Source organism: Tamandua tetradactyla, chromosome 14, assembly GCF_023851605.1.
Source record: "Tamandua tetradactyla isolate mTamTet1 chromosome 14, mTamTet1.pri, whole genome shotgun sequence".
Classification (NCBI taxonomy): Eukaryota; Metazoa; Chordata; class Mammalia; order Pilosa; family Myrmecophagidae; genus Tamandua; species Tamandua tetradactyla.
The window spans coordinates 79,990,665-80,011,090 of record NC_135340.1 but is presented as its reverse complement, the minus strand read 5'-3'; the positions used below and the strand labels follow the sequence as shown (position 1 = coordinate 80,011,090).

Below are 20,426 nucleotides of genomic sequence, written 5' to 3'. Positions count from 1 at the left end.
ATATGCGAAAGACTTTAGAGGGCATCTCTGTCAGAGTTCTCTGTGGCTTAGAGAAAGATCACCTCTGGAGAAACTACTGCAAAAGCCCCTACCTCGTTCCTTAAGCGGGCTCTTATTGATTCTGAGAACCCACAAAGAGAGCAAAGAAGGTTTTTGTAAGTAAAAGGATACAAGTAACAATGAATTCAGAATAACCTCCTGAGAAGCTCCAAATTCTCTAGAGCTCTAACCTAAGGTGCACAGCAGTGTGAATGGGAGCATGGACTGGGTTCTTACCGAGTTCTACTACATTCTGGCTCTGAACTTGCACAAGCTACTAGACCTCTTTGTGACTCAGTTTCCCCAATGTGAAAAGTAGGGATGTCTCGTGGATTCTGTGTGAAAATAGAAAAAAAGATAGTCCATTTAAAGCTTTTATTGAAGTGTCTAAAAACAGTCCTTGATGACTACAACTGATGCAATCCTCTTCCTTCTCTTCTTCCTCCTCCTCTTCTTTATCATCATTTTATGACTGTTCCAGATTTGCTAGGTTATGACTACAAAGTTGATTTAAAATTAAACAATTTTTTTTAATTTCTCTAGTGCCATTTTGGTATTTTTTTTATTCTAAGGGTATTTTGTAGCTCCTACAAGTGAAGAGAGGGGTTTTTTAACATCAGTGACTCCTGTTGGGTTTCTTTTCCATTCCAGGTTTTGTGGTGACCCAACTGGTGACTTCCTGTGGTTCTGATGGACACTCGATGGCCCTAACTGAAAGTGGGGAGGTCTTTAGCTGGGGAGATGGTGACTACGGCAAACTTGGCCATGGAAACAGTGATAGGCAGCGGCGGCCCAGGCAGATCGAGGCTTTACAAGGAGAGGAAGTGGTACAGGTCAGGCGGGATATGGGTAAACTTATCTTTGAATGTAAACACACTGATTATTGAATAGAGTTCTTAAAGTTAGGAAATGGGAGATGATAGTAAAGATATATTACACAATCATTATGAGATCCACTTTCTTTTTAAAGAATCATTCTTAAGCCTGTCAGCAAATTCAAGTGAGATTTGGTGTTAGAATAGTCTTATTTTTTTGAGTTAGCTGATTGACCTGGGCTAGGGTGCTGCAGGTAGCTGGAAGAAACACTGTGGGGTTTAGCTCCTACCAAATAGTTCTTGATACATGAATAAATGGGTTTTGCTTTCAGTCTATCATTTTTGTTTACAAAGCCTGCATTTTGTAAAATCAAATTCAGTGATTTAATTTTGGAATCAATTTGTGATCTAAAATAGTATTGTAAAATTGTATAACACCAACAAATTTTTGCATAACACCTTAGATTACAAAGAATTTCTCCAACCATTGTCTCATTTAGTTTAAATTATCTCTACACAGCTGAAGACGAGCAACAGTTCTTGCAAGATATGCAGCTTGGCTTAGTCTTCCTGAGGACAGTGGGGTAGATCAGACCTGGGGGAGCAGGAAGGCCACTTGAATAGATAGAAGATACTGGTCTTAAAGTTCCTAAGTTGTGTTCAGTGGAGTTTGTTTCAAATGTATTACTATGTTGACAACCAACAATGGCAGATTTCTTTCTTAGTAATCCTTCTTAAAACTTTTTCTGTTTGGTTCTTTCTGTAGATGTCTTGTGGCTTCAAACACTCAGCAGTAGTAACTTCAGATGGCAAACTGTTTACATTTGGGAATGGTGACTACGGTCGTCTGGGTCTTGGAAACACCTCTAACAAAAAACTTCCAGAGAGGGTGACTGCTTTGGAGGGATATCAGATTGGACAGGCATGGAATGAGTCAATAGTATTGTTCTATCTGATTATAGTGTTTTATTTCTTCTGTATGTACTTAGAAGTTTTTTTATTTCTCCTGTGTGGTCTCCTTTCAAGAAGACCAGGGTCACCAGTTGTGATTGGCTTTATATACATTTTGTTTGGCCTAATGGATATGTTTTTCCTGATGTTTCCCAATATGAAAATTCTTATTTTAGGTCAGATGTCATATAAGCAAATAAACAAACAAATCCTATAATTTAGGATGTGTGTATTTTTAAAACCCACTCCATAAAGTACTCTTACATCTTGATGTAAAACCTTTAAACAGTGCCTTTTTTTGTTTGTTTGTTTGTTTCTGTCTGGTGGCCTTGAGATAGATAGCTGAATTGAAGTAACATTAGTAATAACTCTTCTTAAGCCACAACTGTTCCTGTCCTACATGCTTTGAAAGTATCTCTTAGCAAAGAAATATTTTTATCTATTTCTATATCATTCCTTAGACTGCCTGATGATGTGAATGGGTATTTTTGAGTTATATTTACTTTTTTCTTATCTTTCGGGCTCTCTGATTCTGAGTTGGCCATAGGTATTTGAAAGATCTCAATTTGAAGAAAAAAAGTTATTTTTTTCATTTGTGGATATTAGAAATTCTTTTTGACAAATTTGGTTAAAAATTTGAAGATAGCCCTGAAGCCAATAGAATTCTTTGGAAGCATAGCCAAGTTTTTCACAAGTAGAGGTAAAAGATCCTAGAGAACAAGGTCTTGTGATTTGCCTTACTGAAAACTCTTATTTTCCCAGGTGGCCTGTGGATTAAACCACACTTTGGCAGTGTCAACAGATGGTTCCATGGTATGGGCTTTTGGAGATGGGGATTATGGAAAATTAGGCTTAGGAAATTCCACTGCAAAGTCTTCCCCTCAGGTCAGTATTCTCTTTAATCTATTTTCAGATAACATAAATAGTTTTCATGTATGTCAGTACCTCTTTTCAGTTGGAAATAATTTAACTTTAACATTTTTGGTGATTTGTAATGAAGTTTAGAAGCTCTCTTCCTTATTCTTGAATGTCCAGCATTCTAGATCTTGATTTTAATTAAGCCTTTAATAGCTACACTGGTATAAAAATTGCAAGGGGAAGCCGCTTTCTCCATGGAAGGCTGAACACTGTGGGAACATCTCCCATTTGAAGAAGTAGTGGTCAGAAACATATCTCCAGGACATCTTATAAAGGGAACCATAAACAACCCTTTGTAACTCTCTGCTTGCAGCTGCCATTTCAGCTTATTATTACCACTGAATTAAATAGATATGTTTGTTTTTACAAAAACAATATGAAGAAATCCAAGTACATAAAACAAGCTAAGAAGCTATTATTCACATGATAGAAGGTTCCTTGGCTCTGCAGAAGATTTCCTATGCAATTCTTTTATGTGAATTTTCCTAACATATTTAACGAGCAATGAGATTTACAAATATCAATTTGTATTCAACTTCAGATTTACCATCATATTTAATCTATGACAACTTGGGAGCTAGACTGGTGAATATTCAGCTAGGGATACAGAGAGCCAGGAAAGCCCTCTCTGAGGATTGTAGAAAGCAGTTTTTGTCAGCTCTGAAACCTGAAAAAATTGAACTAACAGGGAGCAAGCTTTACATGATCTTCTTTAAAAGACCAGGAGATTCTCTTTGGTCTCTTTTACCTAGAAGAATGCTTTCACTTCATATGGAGTCCAGGGCAATTTAGTCACCCCCTCCCCCAAATTCAGGTTAGTTTTATAGAAGTAGGAGAAAAGAACATTTAAGAACGTGGATTTGGATGGAAATAGGTAGGTGACTATTAGTGTTTTTATTGAAAGATAGTCCTTGAGGTAATCCTTGACCGTTTGGCTTAGGTAGGTGAATTCAAGGCTTTTTTTTTTGAAGTTTGTGCCTTACACTTTTATTTTGCAGAAAGTTGATGTCCTTTGTGGAATTGGAATAAGAAAGGTTGCCTGTGGAACTCAGTTTTCTGTTGCATTGACCAAAGATGGTCATGTATATACCTTTGGTCAAGGTAAGGCATTTTTCCAACTTATATTGCTTATTTTGTATATACGTGGATGATAGAAACTTTTGCTTACAGTTTTATAGAAAGTGCTCTGAATTGAGTCATTTTCTGTACTGGTTGGGTAGTGAGTGACCACTATGACTCTTATTTACTAGCTACTTTTCTTCTCCTCTTTCATGGATTTTGTAGGGCAAATCCCATCCTCAGCGATAGCCCCTTATGCCAGCTCCTTCAGTCTTGGCAGAAGAGTCCCTGCCAAGGGACTTCCTGCTGTCCTAGCGGCCTCTGCTACGCTGTCACAAATTCTGCCTTGACCACTGAACTCCTTTGCATCCTGCCTCACTCACCAACCCTTCTAGGGGTTTGGGTTCAAGTCTTAGGAATTAGAGGAATTCATAGGCATTCAGGGTTCAAATCTTGAATATGTTCATGACCCAAGCATACACAATGGGTCTCCGTGGCAACATTTTTTCCCTCTTAAGTGGAACTTTTTGGAAAGTGGTAATGACTGAGGCACCTGTGTGAGGAAGAGGAAAAAGTTAACATGATTTAAATTTCTAGTCTTGACTGATGCCACTAGCTGAGGACATGGAGCTGGTTTGGGGGAAGAGGTAAGGAGCTCTTAGTTTTAGTTTTAGTCATGTTGAATTGAGAGGACCTGTCTAGCAATCTACTGGGAATTTGAATCTGAAACTCCAGAGAAATTGGTTATGGAGATGTAGGTTTGGGATGCTAACTGTATATTTAAAGCCACATTAATAGGATTTTAAAAACCTAGAGGAAAGTAAAGAATGAAAAAAGAAAAAGATAGGGTAGGCCGTGGTGGCTCAGCAGGCAGAGTTCTTGCCTGCCATGCCGGAGACCTGGGTTTGAATCCTGATGCCTGCCCATGCCAGAAAAGAGAAGATAAAATTCTCAGGAATGTGAATAAAGGACAGGTGAGCACAGGAAGAGCCCTGGATGAGAGGACTTCAAAAGGTTTACTGAGTTAGGTAATCAGTGAGCCAGGATAGGATAGAGTTTCTGATGGTTCAGGAGGGTTGGGGCCATGTTATCAGGAGGCTATATGAAGTTCCTGGGGACTGGAGCCTGAGAAGAAACCATTGCAGTAGGTGTGGAAGCTAACACAAGGCTTTTGAGAGCACCGATTCAGTACAGTGAGGAGAGCAGAAGATTGGCTGCAGGGAGTGGCTGAGCCAAATGGGCCTGTAGATGTGGAGCAGCAGTGGCTGGCCTGCACTTAGAAATTTGGCAGCAAAGGTTGGGTGGTAGTTTTGAGGGCATGACAAGTTGAATGGCATCGTTTTGGGGATAGAAGGAACTTAAGGGCCTTTGTGAACTATGTGCCAATTCTTTCAAATATTAGAGTATTGGAAGAGCCACTTGGTTTGCAATAGGCTACTGATTTTCTATTTAATTTTACTTTTTTTTTTAATGAATAAAGGAGACCATGACAGCTTGCAAAGAAATAGTTTTGAACTTTTTATTCACTCAAAATGAATGAATTGCCAGAATTATAGTAGCTTTTGCCCCAGTGAGTTATGTGTGTCATTGCCATTCCGCCATAAAAAGTTAAATGCCTCATTAGGAAACATAAAAGGACTGTTCTGTGCCATCCATAACATTTCCTCCTGTTTTTTTTTTTAGATCGATTGATAGGCTTGCCTGATGGTCGTGCTCGCAATCACAACAGACCACAGCAGGTACCTGTCCTAGCTGGAGTGGTCATCGAAGACATAGCAGTTGGAGCTGAGCACACACTTGCTTTGGCATCTACTGGAGAAGTTTATGCCTGGGGGAGCAATTCAGAAGGGCAGGTAAATAGTGATCTTGCTTGCTGCTCTCTCTCCTTTTCTAGAAATCCAACAACATTTTTCATTTGGGAAAGGGATAAGTTAAGAAACTGAAGTATCTACCACAATACCAGAAGCATATCACTTTTCCGCAGGCTTGATTATATTGAGAGCCCAGTGCGGGGAGAGGTGAGACTCCGCCGAGTCCGGTCCCGCTAGGCTAGCGAGGGTCCACTCCTCCTGCCGAGGGGGTCCAGGGAGTAGAACTGCCAGGCGCAGAGGGGGCTCGAGCTCGAGGGTCTGGGTCGGAGGCGCGCGCACAGGGGACCACTGCGGGTCTAAAGGACTGGAGGCCGAGTCAATTAAGGCATGAAGCAAGGTAGCTTTATTATTGGTAGAAGCTTATGCCAGGGCCGCCAGTAGCTAAAGATCTCGAGGCTCGGTGAGCCCCGGACTATATACAGTTTGAGGAGAAGTGGAGTTAGGGCGTGGACTCCAGGGGAGGGTAGCCAATCACACAGGGAGGACGGATGGGGTGACTGTGACGTCTGTAGGCACCAGAGAGATGTTGTTTTTGAGTGTGCTTGTAGCAGCGGATGTTGGGCGGGTGGAGGGATAAGGAGGAGGCCAACGGGGTAGAGAGACAAGGCTGCGGTCTCTAGTCGCCGGGTGAGGCTTGTAATTCAGAGGTCTAGAAGAACCGGACGTGCCAAAATGGTGAGGGAGGGAATGAAAAAGACTAAGCCATCAGGCCAAGAATAAAATTATGCCACAGCCCAGTTATGCATCTCTTTCTTGGTTGTGTCCAAATAAATATTATACACATTGTTAAGTGCCTGACACATAGTAAGCAGCACTATATAAGTATTTGCTATTATCATCATCATTATGACTACAGTATTTTTCTATTCCAAGGAGCATGATTATTAGGTTTCTGGCATGAGCAACTGGGTGTTTGATAGTACAGTTTACTGAAATGGGAAAAAAAGGGAGAATATGGAGGTTTTTCTTGGGGAATGGGGGAATTGGTTTTAAAATCAAGTGTCTTGATTTTAACAAATTATATTTGAAGTGCCTTTTAGACACCAGGTAGTGATGCCAAGAGGAGCCTCAAGGCCAGAAGTAAGATTACTGCTGAGGACTCAAGATGCATATGGGAGTCCTCAGCAAATTTGTGGTACTTAAAGCTGAGATCCAGATGAGATCACCTAGAGAGAGCATAGATAGAGAATGGGGTCCAGGCCTGAGGCCTGGAGCACATGAACATCTAAATGTTGGTCAGCAGAGGCCAAGGAGGAAGGTGGACGCCAAGAAAAGCAAATGTTTTAAGAAGTAAGAAATGACACATTGTGTCAGTGCTTCCAAGAGGTAAGCTAAGATGAGGTCAAGGAAGTGACCATCAGATTTGCAATCTGGAGGCCCTTATGATGCCATTGATGATTGGTGATGCCATTGATGATGACGATGATAGTATTTCTTCAACTCAAAAATGTGAAATTATGGGAATCGGTAGGTGTTTGTTTTCATGAAATCCAAAACAAGGAAGGCCAGCAGACCAAATCTGAATCAATTAAGTATGATAGAGGTTTGCTTCCCCTAAGGTAAGGTATGTAGGGCCTGAAATATTTCGCTCTTGGAAGGAGCCACACATGAGATTAGGTTCAGGGAGCATCAGTTCTGGAAAATGGAAAGAATTAAATAATACTTTATATTTTATCATTTGATGGTGTACACACACTTGCTTTGATTGGGAAAAGACTCAAGAGATTTATATGTTCTGACTCCTGTTGTGGAGGAGGGAGAGACCTTGGTGGGAGATGTCTGAGATGACTGCAAAAGCAGTGGCTTTCAACCCCATGTTCAGAGTCACCTCCCCTTCCTACATAAATCCTCTCTGGGTCTGGTAACCCTAGAGCCAGACTCCTTAAGAATAAGGTCCAATATTATTCATAGTAGCCTCAATATGGCTTCTGTGGTCTCCTCATCACTCTGTCAGCAGATTGGGAAGCTGATCATCATTGTGATTGCACATTGTCTTAATAAGAGGAGAGTTGATGTTAATGACACCTTTGGGAGTTCCCAGACAGGACCTTGACATGATCCTTCCTGATGATGTTGAGGTGCCTATGGGTATCCCAGTTTGACCCTAAGAAGAGAAATTAAGAGATAAGAATCTGCTTCTTTGTATCTTTTTTCTGTATATAAATTTATTGTTACATAATCAGCCCATCTTTAAAATCAAGGCATCATTTTTAGATAAAAGCTCTACAGATCATTCTGTTCTTTTTTAATTTTCTAAGAATTCATTCCCTCTCAAGAAGTGGAATCCAAGGATGTGTTCAGTCATTAAGACTCATCTCCTAGATTTGGAATGGTCTCATTGCAACTTCATTTTTAAGAGGCAGACAGTCTGAGCTGTGGAGGCTGTTATGATAGAGAAAATCAGAATTTATTTCATTGTTTTGATGATGTTGCTTGCTACAGATTTCATTAACTTATATCTACTACCAAATAAGACAAATTTCATTATCTTGGCTTCCTTTCTTCCTCTTTCTAATTGAACCTCTGTTTATTTGTAATTGATTCCTAGCTTGGCCTAGGCCACACCAACCATGTCCGAGAACCAACTCTGGTAACAGTTCTACAAGGGAAAAACGTTCGGCAGATCTCTGCTGGCCGCTGCCACAGTGCCGCATGGACAGCGCCACCTGTCCCACCAAGAGCACCAGGTGAAGGATGAAATGTCATGTTCCCGCAGCCTCTTTTTCAACAGTACCCAGCTGTCCTGTCTTCTTGCCAGTTTCAGACTACATCCGGGCATCCCTAAGCCAGCAAATCTTCCCTCATACAACCAAAGCATTCTTTGTGCAACCAGCACTGTAAACACTTTCACAGCAGGCAGTTTTCCTGCTGACTTCATTATGAAGCAATCCTCTTTGCCTGCTCCCCACCCCAACTCCATCAAAGAAGAAACAGCACTTTAGCAAGCAAATATTTTTCATTTCAGAGCAGTAACTGAGCTTTTTAAAATATGTATATGTAAAAGAAGTGATACATCACAGTTTTCTAAGGCCCGCTGTTAGGAGTAAAAGATTAAAAGCCTTGAGACCAATAGTCAAATTCCTCACCCCAGTTAACCACTTGAAAACATGATATTGTCTCTATATTGACACAGCAAATAAAATTGCCATCATTTTACTCCAGCATGTAGCAGGACTGGTAGGCTATTTCTAAACCTTTTGTTGCTTGTTTTCTTTTTCACTTACTATGAAATCCTTATAGTTCTAAAAAAGATAGAGAAAAATACTGTGTGTATTTGTGTACTTAACATCCAACTGGTGTACCTTCCCTGATTGGATCCATCTCCCATTCTCCACAAATGTAACCATTACCTTAAGCGTGACATTTATCGTTCTTGTGCAGTTTTTCATATTTGGGCTATTTCTTATCTAAGGCTTCAAGCCTTTTCTCCCATCCTTTGGTATTCAAGGCTCTGGAATTTTCCATGAAGCCACCTTGTTGCTTGAGAGCTCAGCATCCTCTTTCCTTTTTGTTAATCTTTCTACTTCATAAACTCCCCATAAAGCTTTTTTCCTTTTGGATACTCTAGGAAAGTGAAATGGGACTGCTAAGTAGATTCCAGATGAGCAGGGAGATGGTTTCTAGTGAACAGAATTCAAAATGAGCAGTGCTACCTATGTTACTGACAATTTCAGGGACTCAGAGGGTCTCTTCAGCTTCCAGAGGAATTCATTTCTACTGCAGGACAGAGGCTGTACACACTGTACACACTGGTGGCTAACGGTTCAAACTCTTGCAATCACATTGCCGAGGTGAATCCTAGCTCCTCCACTTATGAACCGCGTGACCTTGAGTCTCAATTTCCTTGTCTGTAAAATGAAAGTAATAATAGCTCCTTTTGCAAAGTATTGTAGGAGCAAATGAACCAGTTCTTGTAAAACTCTTCAAATAGCATCAGGCACATAGAAAGTGTGTTCAATAAATGTTAGCCTTTGTTAACGATGGTAATATTACCTCCAGGAATTGAGTTGTACAAATCTTTATAGAAAATTCAAATGTCTTGTATCTTGAGTATCACATTTTTATTCCTTAGTGTATTTTTTAAGAAGGTAGAATGCATGGTATGTGCAGTCCTTGTAGTCTTTGCTTCTACAGAACTCTTATTCTTGCAATAAAAGCCTTCATGAATAATGTATCCATATCTTTTGTTCTATCATGGCCATTTTCTATCATATCCCTTGTAAGTGGGGAGGTGACTCTGCTAAATTTCCCACTTCCATTTTCCAGAACTGCCTATCTGGTCCAGGACAACACCTTGTGTTATTGTGAAGATAGCAGTTATCGAAAATGAAAGGAAGAATTTAGCTTTGGGGTGGGGGGAAGACAGAGGAACTGTTTAAGTCCTATACTGAATCTAGATGGTTGGTATGGGCATAATTCTTTCAACTTCCTATGTGTTTAAAATTTTTCAGAATACTAAAAATGAAAGTAATGTACTTTCTTTTATACATGCCCATTTGTTTTTGTGCCAGGTGTGTCAGTGCCTTTGCAGCTGGGCCTGCCCGATGCAGTACCTCCACAGTATGGAGCTCTGAGGGAGGTGAGCATCCACACAGTGAGGGCTCGTCTCCGGCTGCTTTACCACTTCTCTGACCTCATGTACTCATCCTGGAGGCTACTGAACCTCAGCCCCAACAACCAGGTAATATGCTGGCTTAGTAAGCACTGCCAGTGAAGTTGCTCACCAGGTCACAGGGCCTTTCTCTTGGCCTTCAGAAAATTCTTCCAGGGCCAACACTTCCTTCTTTAGCACTCAAGAGCGGTAGAAAAGGCAACAATTCTGTTTCTGTTTTATTGCTGGTTTACGGATAGTACAGATATTGGTGATCATACTGCTGGACACAACATGGTCTTCATGTACCTTTTGGTTTGTCAGAAGCTCAAAAAAGAATGGCTAACCATATATGTTCTACAAAGTCTAATCCATGATTTTCTTTTTCTTTTTGGGTGCATGGCTCTGGAATCAAATCCAGGTCTCCTGCATAGCAGGCAAACATTCTACTGTTGAACCACCCATGTACCCATAATCCATGATTTTAAAACTTCAGCACGCTAATCTGGTAGCACTACAGTCTGAGACTGTTATATAAATGAATCAAAAACATTTAGGAGACTTCTTGTCATCCATAAAAGTGAACATTCTGGGTCCTGTGGAGGGGAAAATAAGGTAAATTTGGCTGAATTTACTGTCTTTATAGAACACTCTAGTAATTTAAGATGAAGGCAAGCTGGCAATTTTTGTTTATTTGTTGAATATGTAGGCATGCCTTCCACAATGTGTATCAGTTTGTAAAACTGTTGGTCAAAAAACGTAGTCATTCCAAGGGGTATAAATCTCCCTGACAATGTGGGACAGAAATCCTAGAATGAGCTGGGACTCAGCATCAAGAGACTGAGAGAACCTTCTCAACTGAAGGGGAAGAGAGAAATGAGACAAAATAAAATGTCAGTGACTGAGAGATTTCAAATAGAATTGAGAAGTTATCCTGGAGGTTGTTCTTACACATTATTTAGATACCCCTTTTTTAGTTTAAGGTGTGTTAGAGTGGCTAGAGGGAAGTGCCTGAAACTGTAGAGCTGTGTTCCAGTAGCCTTGATTCTTGAAGAAGACTGTATAACTATATAGCTTTTATAATCTGACTGTGTGATTGTGAAAACCTTATGTCTGATGCTTCTTTTATCCAGGGCATGGACAGATGAGTAAAAAATATGGATAAAAAAATAAATAATAGGGGGAACAAATGTTAAATTGAGTAGATTGAAATACTAGTGATCAATGAAAGGGAGTGGTAAGGGATATAGAAAAAAAATAGGGGGAACAAAGGTTAAAATATATTGGATAGATGGAAATACTAGTGGTCAGTGAGCAGAAAGGGAAAGTGGTGTGGTATGTTTGAATTTTTTATTTTTTTAAATTTATTTTTCTGGAGTGATGCAAATGTGCTAAGAAATGATCATGGTGATGAATATACTACTATGTGATGATATTGTGAACCATTGATTGTACACCAAGTATGAAATGTTCCTATGTTAAGAATGTTTGTGTTTGTATGTTGTTTTGTCAATTAAAAAAAAACAAAAAAACCCCACAGTCATGGGGGCACTGTAAGAGATTTGACAGATCACTGTTGGAAATACATAATTTGCCAAGCAACAGAAAACTGTGCAACCCTAAAAAGAGTGTTAACAAATTGTAAGTAGTTGGAGAAACATTTGTGATATAAATTTAAATAAGAAAAACAGCTGAAATTGTATAACAAATTTCAAATTTCAAAAAATGTAAAAAATGTATGTATACTTACAAGGAAAAAAACTGGAAGGAAATAATCAGTGTTCATAGGCCATTTCTGTATGGTAGGCCTATGGTTGATTTTGTGCGTGTGTGTCCTTTTCTGTATTTTCCAGATGTTTTGGTAGTCATACTTTATTATCAAAAAAAATATGTATTTTTTAAAGTTACTAATAGTACTATTTAGGTTTATATTTTTAAAGTGCATTTCAAAAATAATGTATGCTCTAAAAATGAGAAGTGTCATTTCCTTTAACCCTTAGATTTTACTGTTTCTGATAACATTACTGTCTGTTACAGAACAGTACATCTCATTATAATGCTGGGACGTGGGGCATCGTACAGGGACAACTTCGGCCTTTGTTAGCCCCGAGAGTCTACACCCTCCCAATGGTGCGCTCCATAGGAAAAACCATGGTTCAGGGCAAAAACTATGGGCCTCAAATTACTGTCAAGAGGATATCAACCAGGTTAGATTATTGTGTGTATGTTTCAGTAACTAGCTGGAATTTTGTTGATGACCATTATTACTAACTAATCCCCTGAAAGCCTTAGCATCCTCATTTGTTAAGTGGGATAGTAACAGTACTTACATTAATACCCGGTGTGGTTTACAATGCCTCCGATAGAGTGTTTGGCCCTTAATAAGCAAGCTTGTTTGTTCACTGATGGGGAGATACTATCAATTGATCTTTGTAGTGATTTGGGGAAATTAGTGAGAGTTTTATTTCATTCGTTTCTCTTTTTCTTTTAAAGGGGACGAAAGTGTAAGCCTATCTTTGTCCAGATAGCAAGACAAGTTGTTAAACTGAATGCGTCAGACCTCCGACTGCCTTCCCGAGCGTGGAAGGTTAAGCTGGTTGGAGAAGGGGCTGATGACGCTGGAGGAGTATTTGATGACACAATCACAGAGATGTGCCAGGTATATTAATGCAGTGTCTCCTGCTGTGCCACTCAGGTGGTGGCTGTTTTGCTGTTTCTAGTGATCACTCTGTCAGGTGATTTTATAAATGTACCAAGGATTTGTTTGTGAGCCTCATATAAGTCAGTGCATGTATAGGTGAAATATAATAAGTGTTTGTGAAATGCTTTGTGAAGGTAATTACTGAGTAAATAAATTGTTACCCAGTGTGTAGCAATCTGTTGTGCTTTGATATTGGCAGAGGAAACAATGGTACATATTCACATTTAAGTAAGTGACATATCCAGGACCGCCCTTGTGCATGCTCAGATATCCTAGTGCTTTTGGAACAAAGTAGAACTGCTAGTCTCCAGGGGGGGTGAAAAACAAGTCTTTGGATCAGTTATAACTTTAAGATGTATAGTAGCTGCTCTGCTTCCAGATCAGCTCTGACTCTTTCAGCTTTGCCTAGTATTAGGGTTTGTTTTTTTTTTTTAAATAAATCCTGTCACTAAAATAAGTCTATTTGAAATATCACTAGGCCTTGTTTATAGATACCCCAAGTCCTGCACTGGGTTGACTTTCTCATCTTGGTTCTTTATACTGCAAAGTGACTTCCTTCCCTTCCCTTTCCTTCCTTTCCTTTCCTTTCCTTAGTATATTTCCTGTTTTTCAGGTCTTTTAAATTATTCTCAGGAATGTTTTGTACTTGTCTTTGTGTACATCTTGCACATATTTTGGTAAATTTTTCATGTTTTTATGCTATCTTAAATGGTCTTATTTTGTAATTTCAGATTTTCAATTGGTCATTGCTAGTATATAGACATAAACCTGATTCCTGTGTTGATTTGTATTCTATGACCTTGCTTAACTTGCTTATTATTTCTAGTAGCTTTTTTGTAAATTCTTTAGGCTTTTCTACATAGATCTCTTCTGTGGCTAAAGACAGATTTGTTTATTCCTTTCCAATCTCTGTGCATCGTCATTCTTGCCTTATTATACTAACTAGAACCTCTCATGAGGTTGAATAGACATGGTGAGAGTGAAGCTTTGTTCCTGGTCTCAGGGAGATTTCATTAGTCTTTTAACATTAAGTGTGCTATCAGCTATTGATTTTTTGTAGATGCCTTTATTAGATTGAGGAAGTTTCCCTTTATTTCTGCCCTCTGAAAAGTTTTATAATGAATGGATGTTCAGTTTTTTTCAAGTGTACATCAATTGAGATGATAATATAGTTTTCTTCTCTAAACTTTTCGTATGGTGAATTACATTCATTGATTTTCAAATTTTGATCCAACTTTGCATTCTGAGGATAAACCTCACATTCATAAGCACTGCTTTAGCCATATCCCACAAATTTGATAATTCATGTGCCCATTTTTATTGAATTAAAAGTATTTTCTCATTTCTCGTCTTTTAAACTTCTTTATTTTTATAAAAAAGCACTCCCCCCCCATCCCCCGTGAACCTCTAATCTACTTTCTATCTCCTTGGATTTGCTATTTCTGTTCATTGCTTATAAATGATATCATGTAATAAGTGTCCTTATGTGTCTTGCTTATTTCACTGAGCATAGTGTTTTTAGAATATTTCCCCCTTAGAGGATTTCCTAATTTAATTTTAAATTGAAACCACAAAAATAACTAAAATAGAGATGGCTGGTTGTCATTAAAGTTATAAATTCCTCAAATTATTTTCTTTTCAGCATAATAACCTTTAATGTAATTTGTTCGTTTTCATGATGCATTTGTAATTTCTCAAAAAAAAATGTTTTCTTTCTTCTACAGGAACTTGAAACTGGTATAGTTGACCTACTTATACCCTCTCCCAATGCTACTGCAGAAGTGGGTTACAATAGGGACAGGTAAGGCAGATGGCAAGTGTTTATTGAATGTCTACAACAATAATAGTAATAGCTTACATTTACTGAGTGCTTATTATATACCAGATACATTTTACTATTCTACTGAATCATTATTATAACCCTGTGGAGTAAATGCTGTTAATTATCAACTTTTTATAGATGAGAAATTGAGGCAGTATCATCATGATGTATTTATTTGGGGACCAATTCAATGGTAATATAGAGGAATAGAGGAATACTCATATTTGATCATGAAACCTGATTTTTTTGTGTGTTTCTGAAGGTCCATATGGCCTCATCTCAAATAATTTTCTCATGAAAATTCATTGAAAAGCTTTATTATGCTATCAAGTCATAGTACTTAGTATTTGCAAGCACATATTATCCTTTATATTTGCAAAATTTTGAAGTTTGGATCCTATTTCTGGACATAAATGATAAATTAAATTATTTTAGGAAATAGGGCATTCTGGAACAGGTAGTTTAAGGATTAATAAACCATTTACCTACCCTTTTATTAAATGGCCACATGTGGCTAACGACTGCCATGTTGGACAGTGCAGGTCTAGACTAACACTGAAGCTCTTGGGTAATTTGTTTCTAATAGAAATGAGGAAATTTTTGTTCAAAATATTTCCACAGGTTCCTTTTTAACCCCTCTGCCTGCCTAGATGAACACTTAATGCAGTTTAAGTTCTTAGGAATTTTAATGGGAGTTGCCATCCGCACAAAGAAACCTCTGGACCTCCACTTGGCCCCTCTGGTGTGGAAGCAGCTGTGCTGTGTCCCACTCACCCTGGAGGACCTGGAGGAGGTGGATCTGCTTTATGTGCAGACCCTCAACAGCATTCTTCACATTGAAGACAGTGGAATTACCGAGGAGAGTTTCCATGAGGTAAGTCCTGACTGGTCTTGACTTCCCATATGCACTGACTATAATTTTTCTGTGTAAAATTTAGAGATGGCCTTTCATTTGCTGTGTGGAAGCCCCCAGCGTCTACTCCTTCCCTTTTAATCCATTCATTCTCTACATTTTAGAGTAGAGAACCAAGGTAGAAAGAAAGCTCAGGATGACCAGTGGTCATCAAACCTAGTTTGGGAACAGAGAGATTCATTTTCAGTTTTCCTTTAGCATGAGTCAGCACATTCCCTACAAGTAGTCTCCTCAGTTCTACCTGTTTTGTTTGCCTTTTTTTTAATTTTTAAAATCTTGACTTTGTTGTTCTTGTGCTAATTTTTGTATGTGACATCCTTTTGGTTGTCATTTCTACCATGTAATAAAGATTCTTTTTTCTTCCATTCTAGATGATTCCTCTTGATTCTTTTGTTGGCCAGAGCGCTGATGGCAAAATGGTCCCCATAATTCCTGGTGGAAATAGTATCCCACTCACATTTTCTAATAGAAAGGAATATGTAGAGAGAGCCATTGAATATCGACTTCATGAGATGGACCGACAGGTGAGATGAAACATCTTTTGGTGGGGAGGGCGTGTATGTAAATGCTTAGGGTTGGCTCTGGATGAAAGCTAACTAGTTACTATTGAATTTTGGCATATGTATTTACTGGGTTGGTTCATTTTATCTATATTTTATACCCTACACATAGACTTTATATGCCATATTTCTGGGTCTCCCATCTCCTTTCTCAAGGCCAAGCTTTTACCCCTATATTCAGGCTCTGCGTCCATATTCCTCCTCTGTCCTGTCTATCTTCATGTCTTAAGCATCCCCATTCAAGCTGGAACCCCAAACAATAGTCTTTCAATCCCAAGTGAGTACCTCTCTCCCACCCCCCTCCTGCTGCAGTCCTTCAAGCCCCAGCTGAGAATGCATCTATTCCGCAACCCATCTTTCTTCTGGGGTCCCTAACCTGTAGAGATCTTTCTCCTTAACTTTGAAATTCCTGCATTTATCATATACTTCTATGTTATGGTCTAAGAATTAGGTTCCAGATTTGGGATCTTGTTTCTTCAGTGAGCTTTTCAGGCATTGGATGAAGAATATTTTCTATTTCTTTTGAGTTATCCTTCTGTGTAGACATGTAGTAGGTATTTAATAAATGATAGGAGCATAAATGAATGACCACAGAATTTAATAGTGTCCAAAAATGATTCTTTTGGGGGTGCATGGGTGTTTCAGTGGTAGAATGCTCACCTTCCATGCGGGAGACCCAGGTTCAATTCCCAGACCGTGCACCCCCCCCCAAAAAAAAAAAAAAAACTGAAAAATGATTCTGTCGGTTATACAATCACTAATAGCCATTTCAGGAACATTTCACTTGCAGAATACGTTGGGATCTTCTTGAGAGCTGGTCCCAGACTCTAAGGCTATGAAAGTTTTGTAATTTGAAATGTCCATATTACACAGTCCCTTCACTTCTGCTTCCTTTGACTCATGCTTTGGACCAAGTCCAGCCAGAAAACTACATCTCTTAGCTCACAGGTCAATGAGGGAGGGACCTTCCACTGATACACCCAGTGCTTATGATTTGTCTCCAGTTCTTGAATATTTTCAACTTTCAGAGAGTAAATAATCAACTAAAAATATGTTGATCACCTCTTGCAAGCCTGGCACTATGCCAGGCACTCTCACATGCACATTTTCCCCATAGTTAATGTGTGAGGTAAGAATTACTAGCAACATTTCACAGATGAAAGCAGTGAGCCTAGAAAAATGAAGTAATATGTCCATGACAGAGCCAGGATCCCAAGCCACACTTTACTGCTGTATCTAGGCTCTTCTGCTGGCCCTTCTGGGTGCTGGATTGACCCTCCACTCTCCATTGACTGTCTTCTGCTCTGCACTAGCTTTGTTCCTTTTTCAGTTACAAGGACTTCTTCTTTTATTTCCTCCATGTCTCTTAGAACCCAGTGTCATTCCCGTAGTTGTCCCAATTGTCTCCCTCCCCAGGCAACCAGGCTTAAACCTCAGCCTCATTTTTTAGGTAGCTTTTGTTTGCATTCTACCAGACATGAAAGCTAGTTTTTTTTTTTTTTTTAGCAGAGTCCAGCTGGAATGTACCCTTTAGCATGAGTAGAGATTGCCTTCACTGCCAGTCTGCAATCCTTAATTCTGGGCATAACAACCTTTGTACAATCATATCTTCAGTGTCTTTACAAGATGTGGCTCCTCTTTAGAGTTTCAGGTTTTGTTTTTTTTTTTTAATTGTAGATGGTTTTGGGTTGGCCAGGAATGAAGAATTATGAAAGAAATTTTGAACTGTGAAGACTCTGGGGGTGGGTCAGTGGCCTACTGTGCAGAGTTTGAGGAATTTGTCCAGATAGACCGTCCTGGACATTCCCTGGCAGTTTCCTCACTTGGCATTCCCCAATTTGCTTGTTCTCAGCTCTGCACTAAGAGAACAGAAGTACAATTACCCAGTAACACATACTTTCTTGTAGTTTACTCATTTAAATTTCTCATCAGAATCATGTGAGCAGCAATGAATTATTTGCCTCATTTTTCAGATGAGAAAATTAAAGCCTCAAAACATCACTCAGCTTGTAAAAGAGCTAGCTAGTAAATGGTCAAGCTGGGATTCAGAACCTAAGTCTCTTGACTGAATTATTTGACTGTTTACTATCTTCCTAAAAAAGAACTTCCCATTTTTATTTGCTTTTTTGTACTTGTCTAATTATTTTAGTTTTTTTTACAATGAGAACAATAACGCTTACAAAAAGGATATAACTGTTTTCAAAAGAAAAATATAAATTACAAAAATGGTAGGAGCCAAACAAGTCCTCATAGAGCTTCTTACTTTGATGTGGGAGGTGAAGTGCCTCCCCCAACCACCCATTCCACAGCACAGTTGAACAGCACATGGCCAATGTGATTAGAAATATAAGTGAGTGGAGTGGGCATTGGAGAGGGCCACAGTGAGCTGGAACTTTGTGGGCAAGGGAAGGCAAGCTCCTAAATGGGACTTGAATTGGGAACAGAAGACTGTAAGTGTCCCTGAAGCAGGGACTGTGGGCCACTCATGCATAGAGTTATGAGATTCAAGTAGAGGCAAGAGGTGTCCAGCCTAATCTGGCCCACAGTGGGTGCCAGTGTATGCACACATGTTGAATGAACAACCTCTCTCCTGGGAGCAGGTGGCTGCAGTCCGAGAAGGAATGTCCTGGATCATCCCCGTACCGCTCCTGTCCCTCCTCACAGCAAAGCAGCTGGAACAGATGGTGTGTGGGATGCCCGAGATCTCTGTAGAAGTGTTGAAGAAAGTGGTACGGTATCGGGAAGTGGATGAACAGCATCAGCTAGTGCAGTGGTTTTGGCACACATTGGAAGAGTTCTCCAACGAGGAACGGGTGCTTTTCATGAGGTTTGTGTCTGGAAGATCTCGACTACCAGCCAACACTGCTGACATTTCTCAGAGATTTCAAATCATGAAGGTTGATAGGGTAAGTAAGCAGTTTTTTCCTCCTTGTTAATGTCCATCCTCGTTGTTTCCTTGTTGCTTACATGTCGAGAAAGCCAGACTGTGGCTCTCAAGTAGGCTTGACAGTTCAAATATAATGCTTGGAATTTCCAGATTTTTAAAATATAAAGCTGTAAACTTTTTCAGAAACACTGCTTAATTTCAGTTATAAAAGTTCTAAATGAATGTAGAAAGTATACTGTAACCAACAACCTTCCCTAAATCTTCCAGCATCTTCTTGAATTAAAGCTGAACTTTGCAGAGGAATCATCATGTTGCTTCTGCCTCTTCTTTCCTATGCACTTTCATAGTGTACCTTGAGTAATGGGGCATGTCTTGTTTATTTTCACAAAGATACTAACCCAAACCTGGTGCACATGTTCCAGAGTGAACCTGAAGCCTTGGGGAGCAGCGATAATGTGCTCTGCAGCTACTTTTGTGGGGTTCCTCATGGAGCAAGAGGCTGTTTCTTTGCAGCCTGATGAAAGATCCCAGCTGCAGGGCTGCAGCCCAGCTGTCATTTTGACAGATGGCCTAGGAATAAAAGACTTTAGAGTCTTAAATGCGTACTGCTGCCAAAATCATCTGTCTCAAATACCAGTCTAACCATGTCATTCTCCTTTCAGATCTTTCAGGGCCCCCCTGTATTGATTCCAGGATAAATGTTAGCCCCCTTAGCCTGGCCTTCAACCTGCATAGTCTGGCCTCTGGCCCACTTTCTGATATCACCTCTTGACACTTATGTTCTGGCCATAATGGGTTGCTTGCCTTTGTCTCCAACAGACCATGCTTTAAAAAAATAAAACAAACAAAAACTTCTGTGATTTGTATAGGCTGTACCGTCTTCTGCTTTAGTAAGTTCTCCTTTACACCCTTTTCCATCTGTGCCTGGGAAGGTTCATCCTGTAAGCCCAAGGCCAATGTCATCTCCAGGAAGCCTTTCTGGATGCTTTCCTGTGTCCCCTCCCCTCTCCCTCTCCTGTTACTGGAAGCAGAGTTACTTAGACGTCCTTCTGTCCACCTCCTGAACACTGGAACCCACACTTGACTGCATTAAGTCATAAGTGTCTTACTTGTTTTCTGTCTCTGTCCGTCCTCCCTCCCCCAATTCTGTCCCCAGTGATTGGTAATTATTTGGGAAATAGTAAGGAAAATATGAGCCCTTCATATAAGGACTTTTCCTTCCATTTTGACAAGTTTCAATATCTGCCTTTCTGTTATGTGTTCCTGCAAATACTACTAGAAGCTGCTGTAGTCACAACT

The 20,426-nt window shown here is 39.6% G+C and overlaps 1 protein-coding gene across 12 annotated transcripts in view; it reads left to right on the top strand.

Annotated features, from left to right (window-relative positions):
- The window catches only part of HERC1 (HECT and RLD domain containing E3 ubiquitin protein ligase family member 1), a 291,819-nt gene that overhangs the window by 269,252 nt on the left and 2,141 nt on the right, over positions 1-20,426 (top strand). For 11 of the 12 annotated variants that reach the window (XM_077128149.1, XM_077128154.1, XM_077128157.1 and 8 more), the window contains 13 exons: positions 691-872; positions 1,621-1,776; positions 2,568-2,690; positions 3,722-3,824; positions 5,466-5,635; positions 8,202-8,340; positions 10,165-10,334; positions 12,282-12,451; positions 12,738-12,903; positions 14,670-14,746; positions 15,389-15,641; positions 16,052-16,204; positions 18,841-19,146. In XM_077128149.1, the coding sequence (XP_076984264.1) occupies positions 691-872; positions 1,621-1,776; positions 2,568-2,690; positions 3,722-3,824; positions 5,466-5,635; positions 8,202-8,340; positions 10,165-10,334; positions 12,282-12,451; positions 12,738-12,903; positions 14,670-14,746; positions 15,389-15,641; positions 16,052-16,204; positions 18,841-19,146 (2,168 nt within the window). The remainder of the gene's footprint in view (positions 1-690; positions 873-1,620; positions 1,777-2,567; positions 2,691-3,721; positions 3,825-5,465; positions 5,636-8,201; positions 8,341-10,164; positions 10,335-12,281; positions 12,452-12,737; positions 12,904-14,669; positions 14,747-15,388; positions 15,642-16,051; positions 16,205-18,840; positions 19,147-20,426) is intronic. The other variant, XM_077128158.1, reaches the window with a different exon arrangement.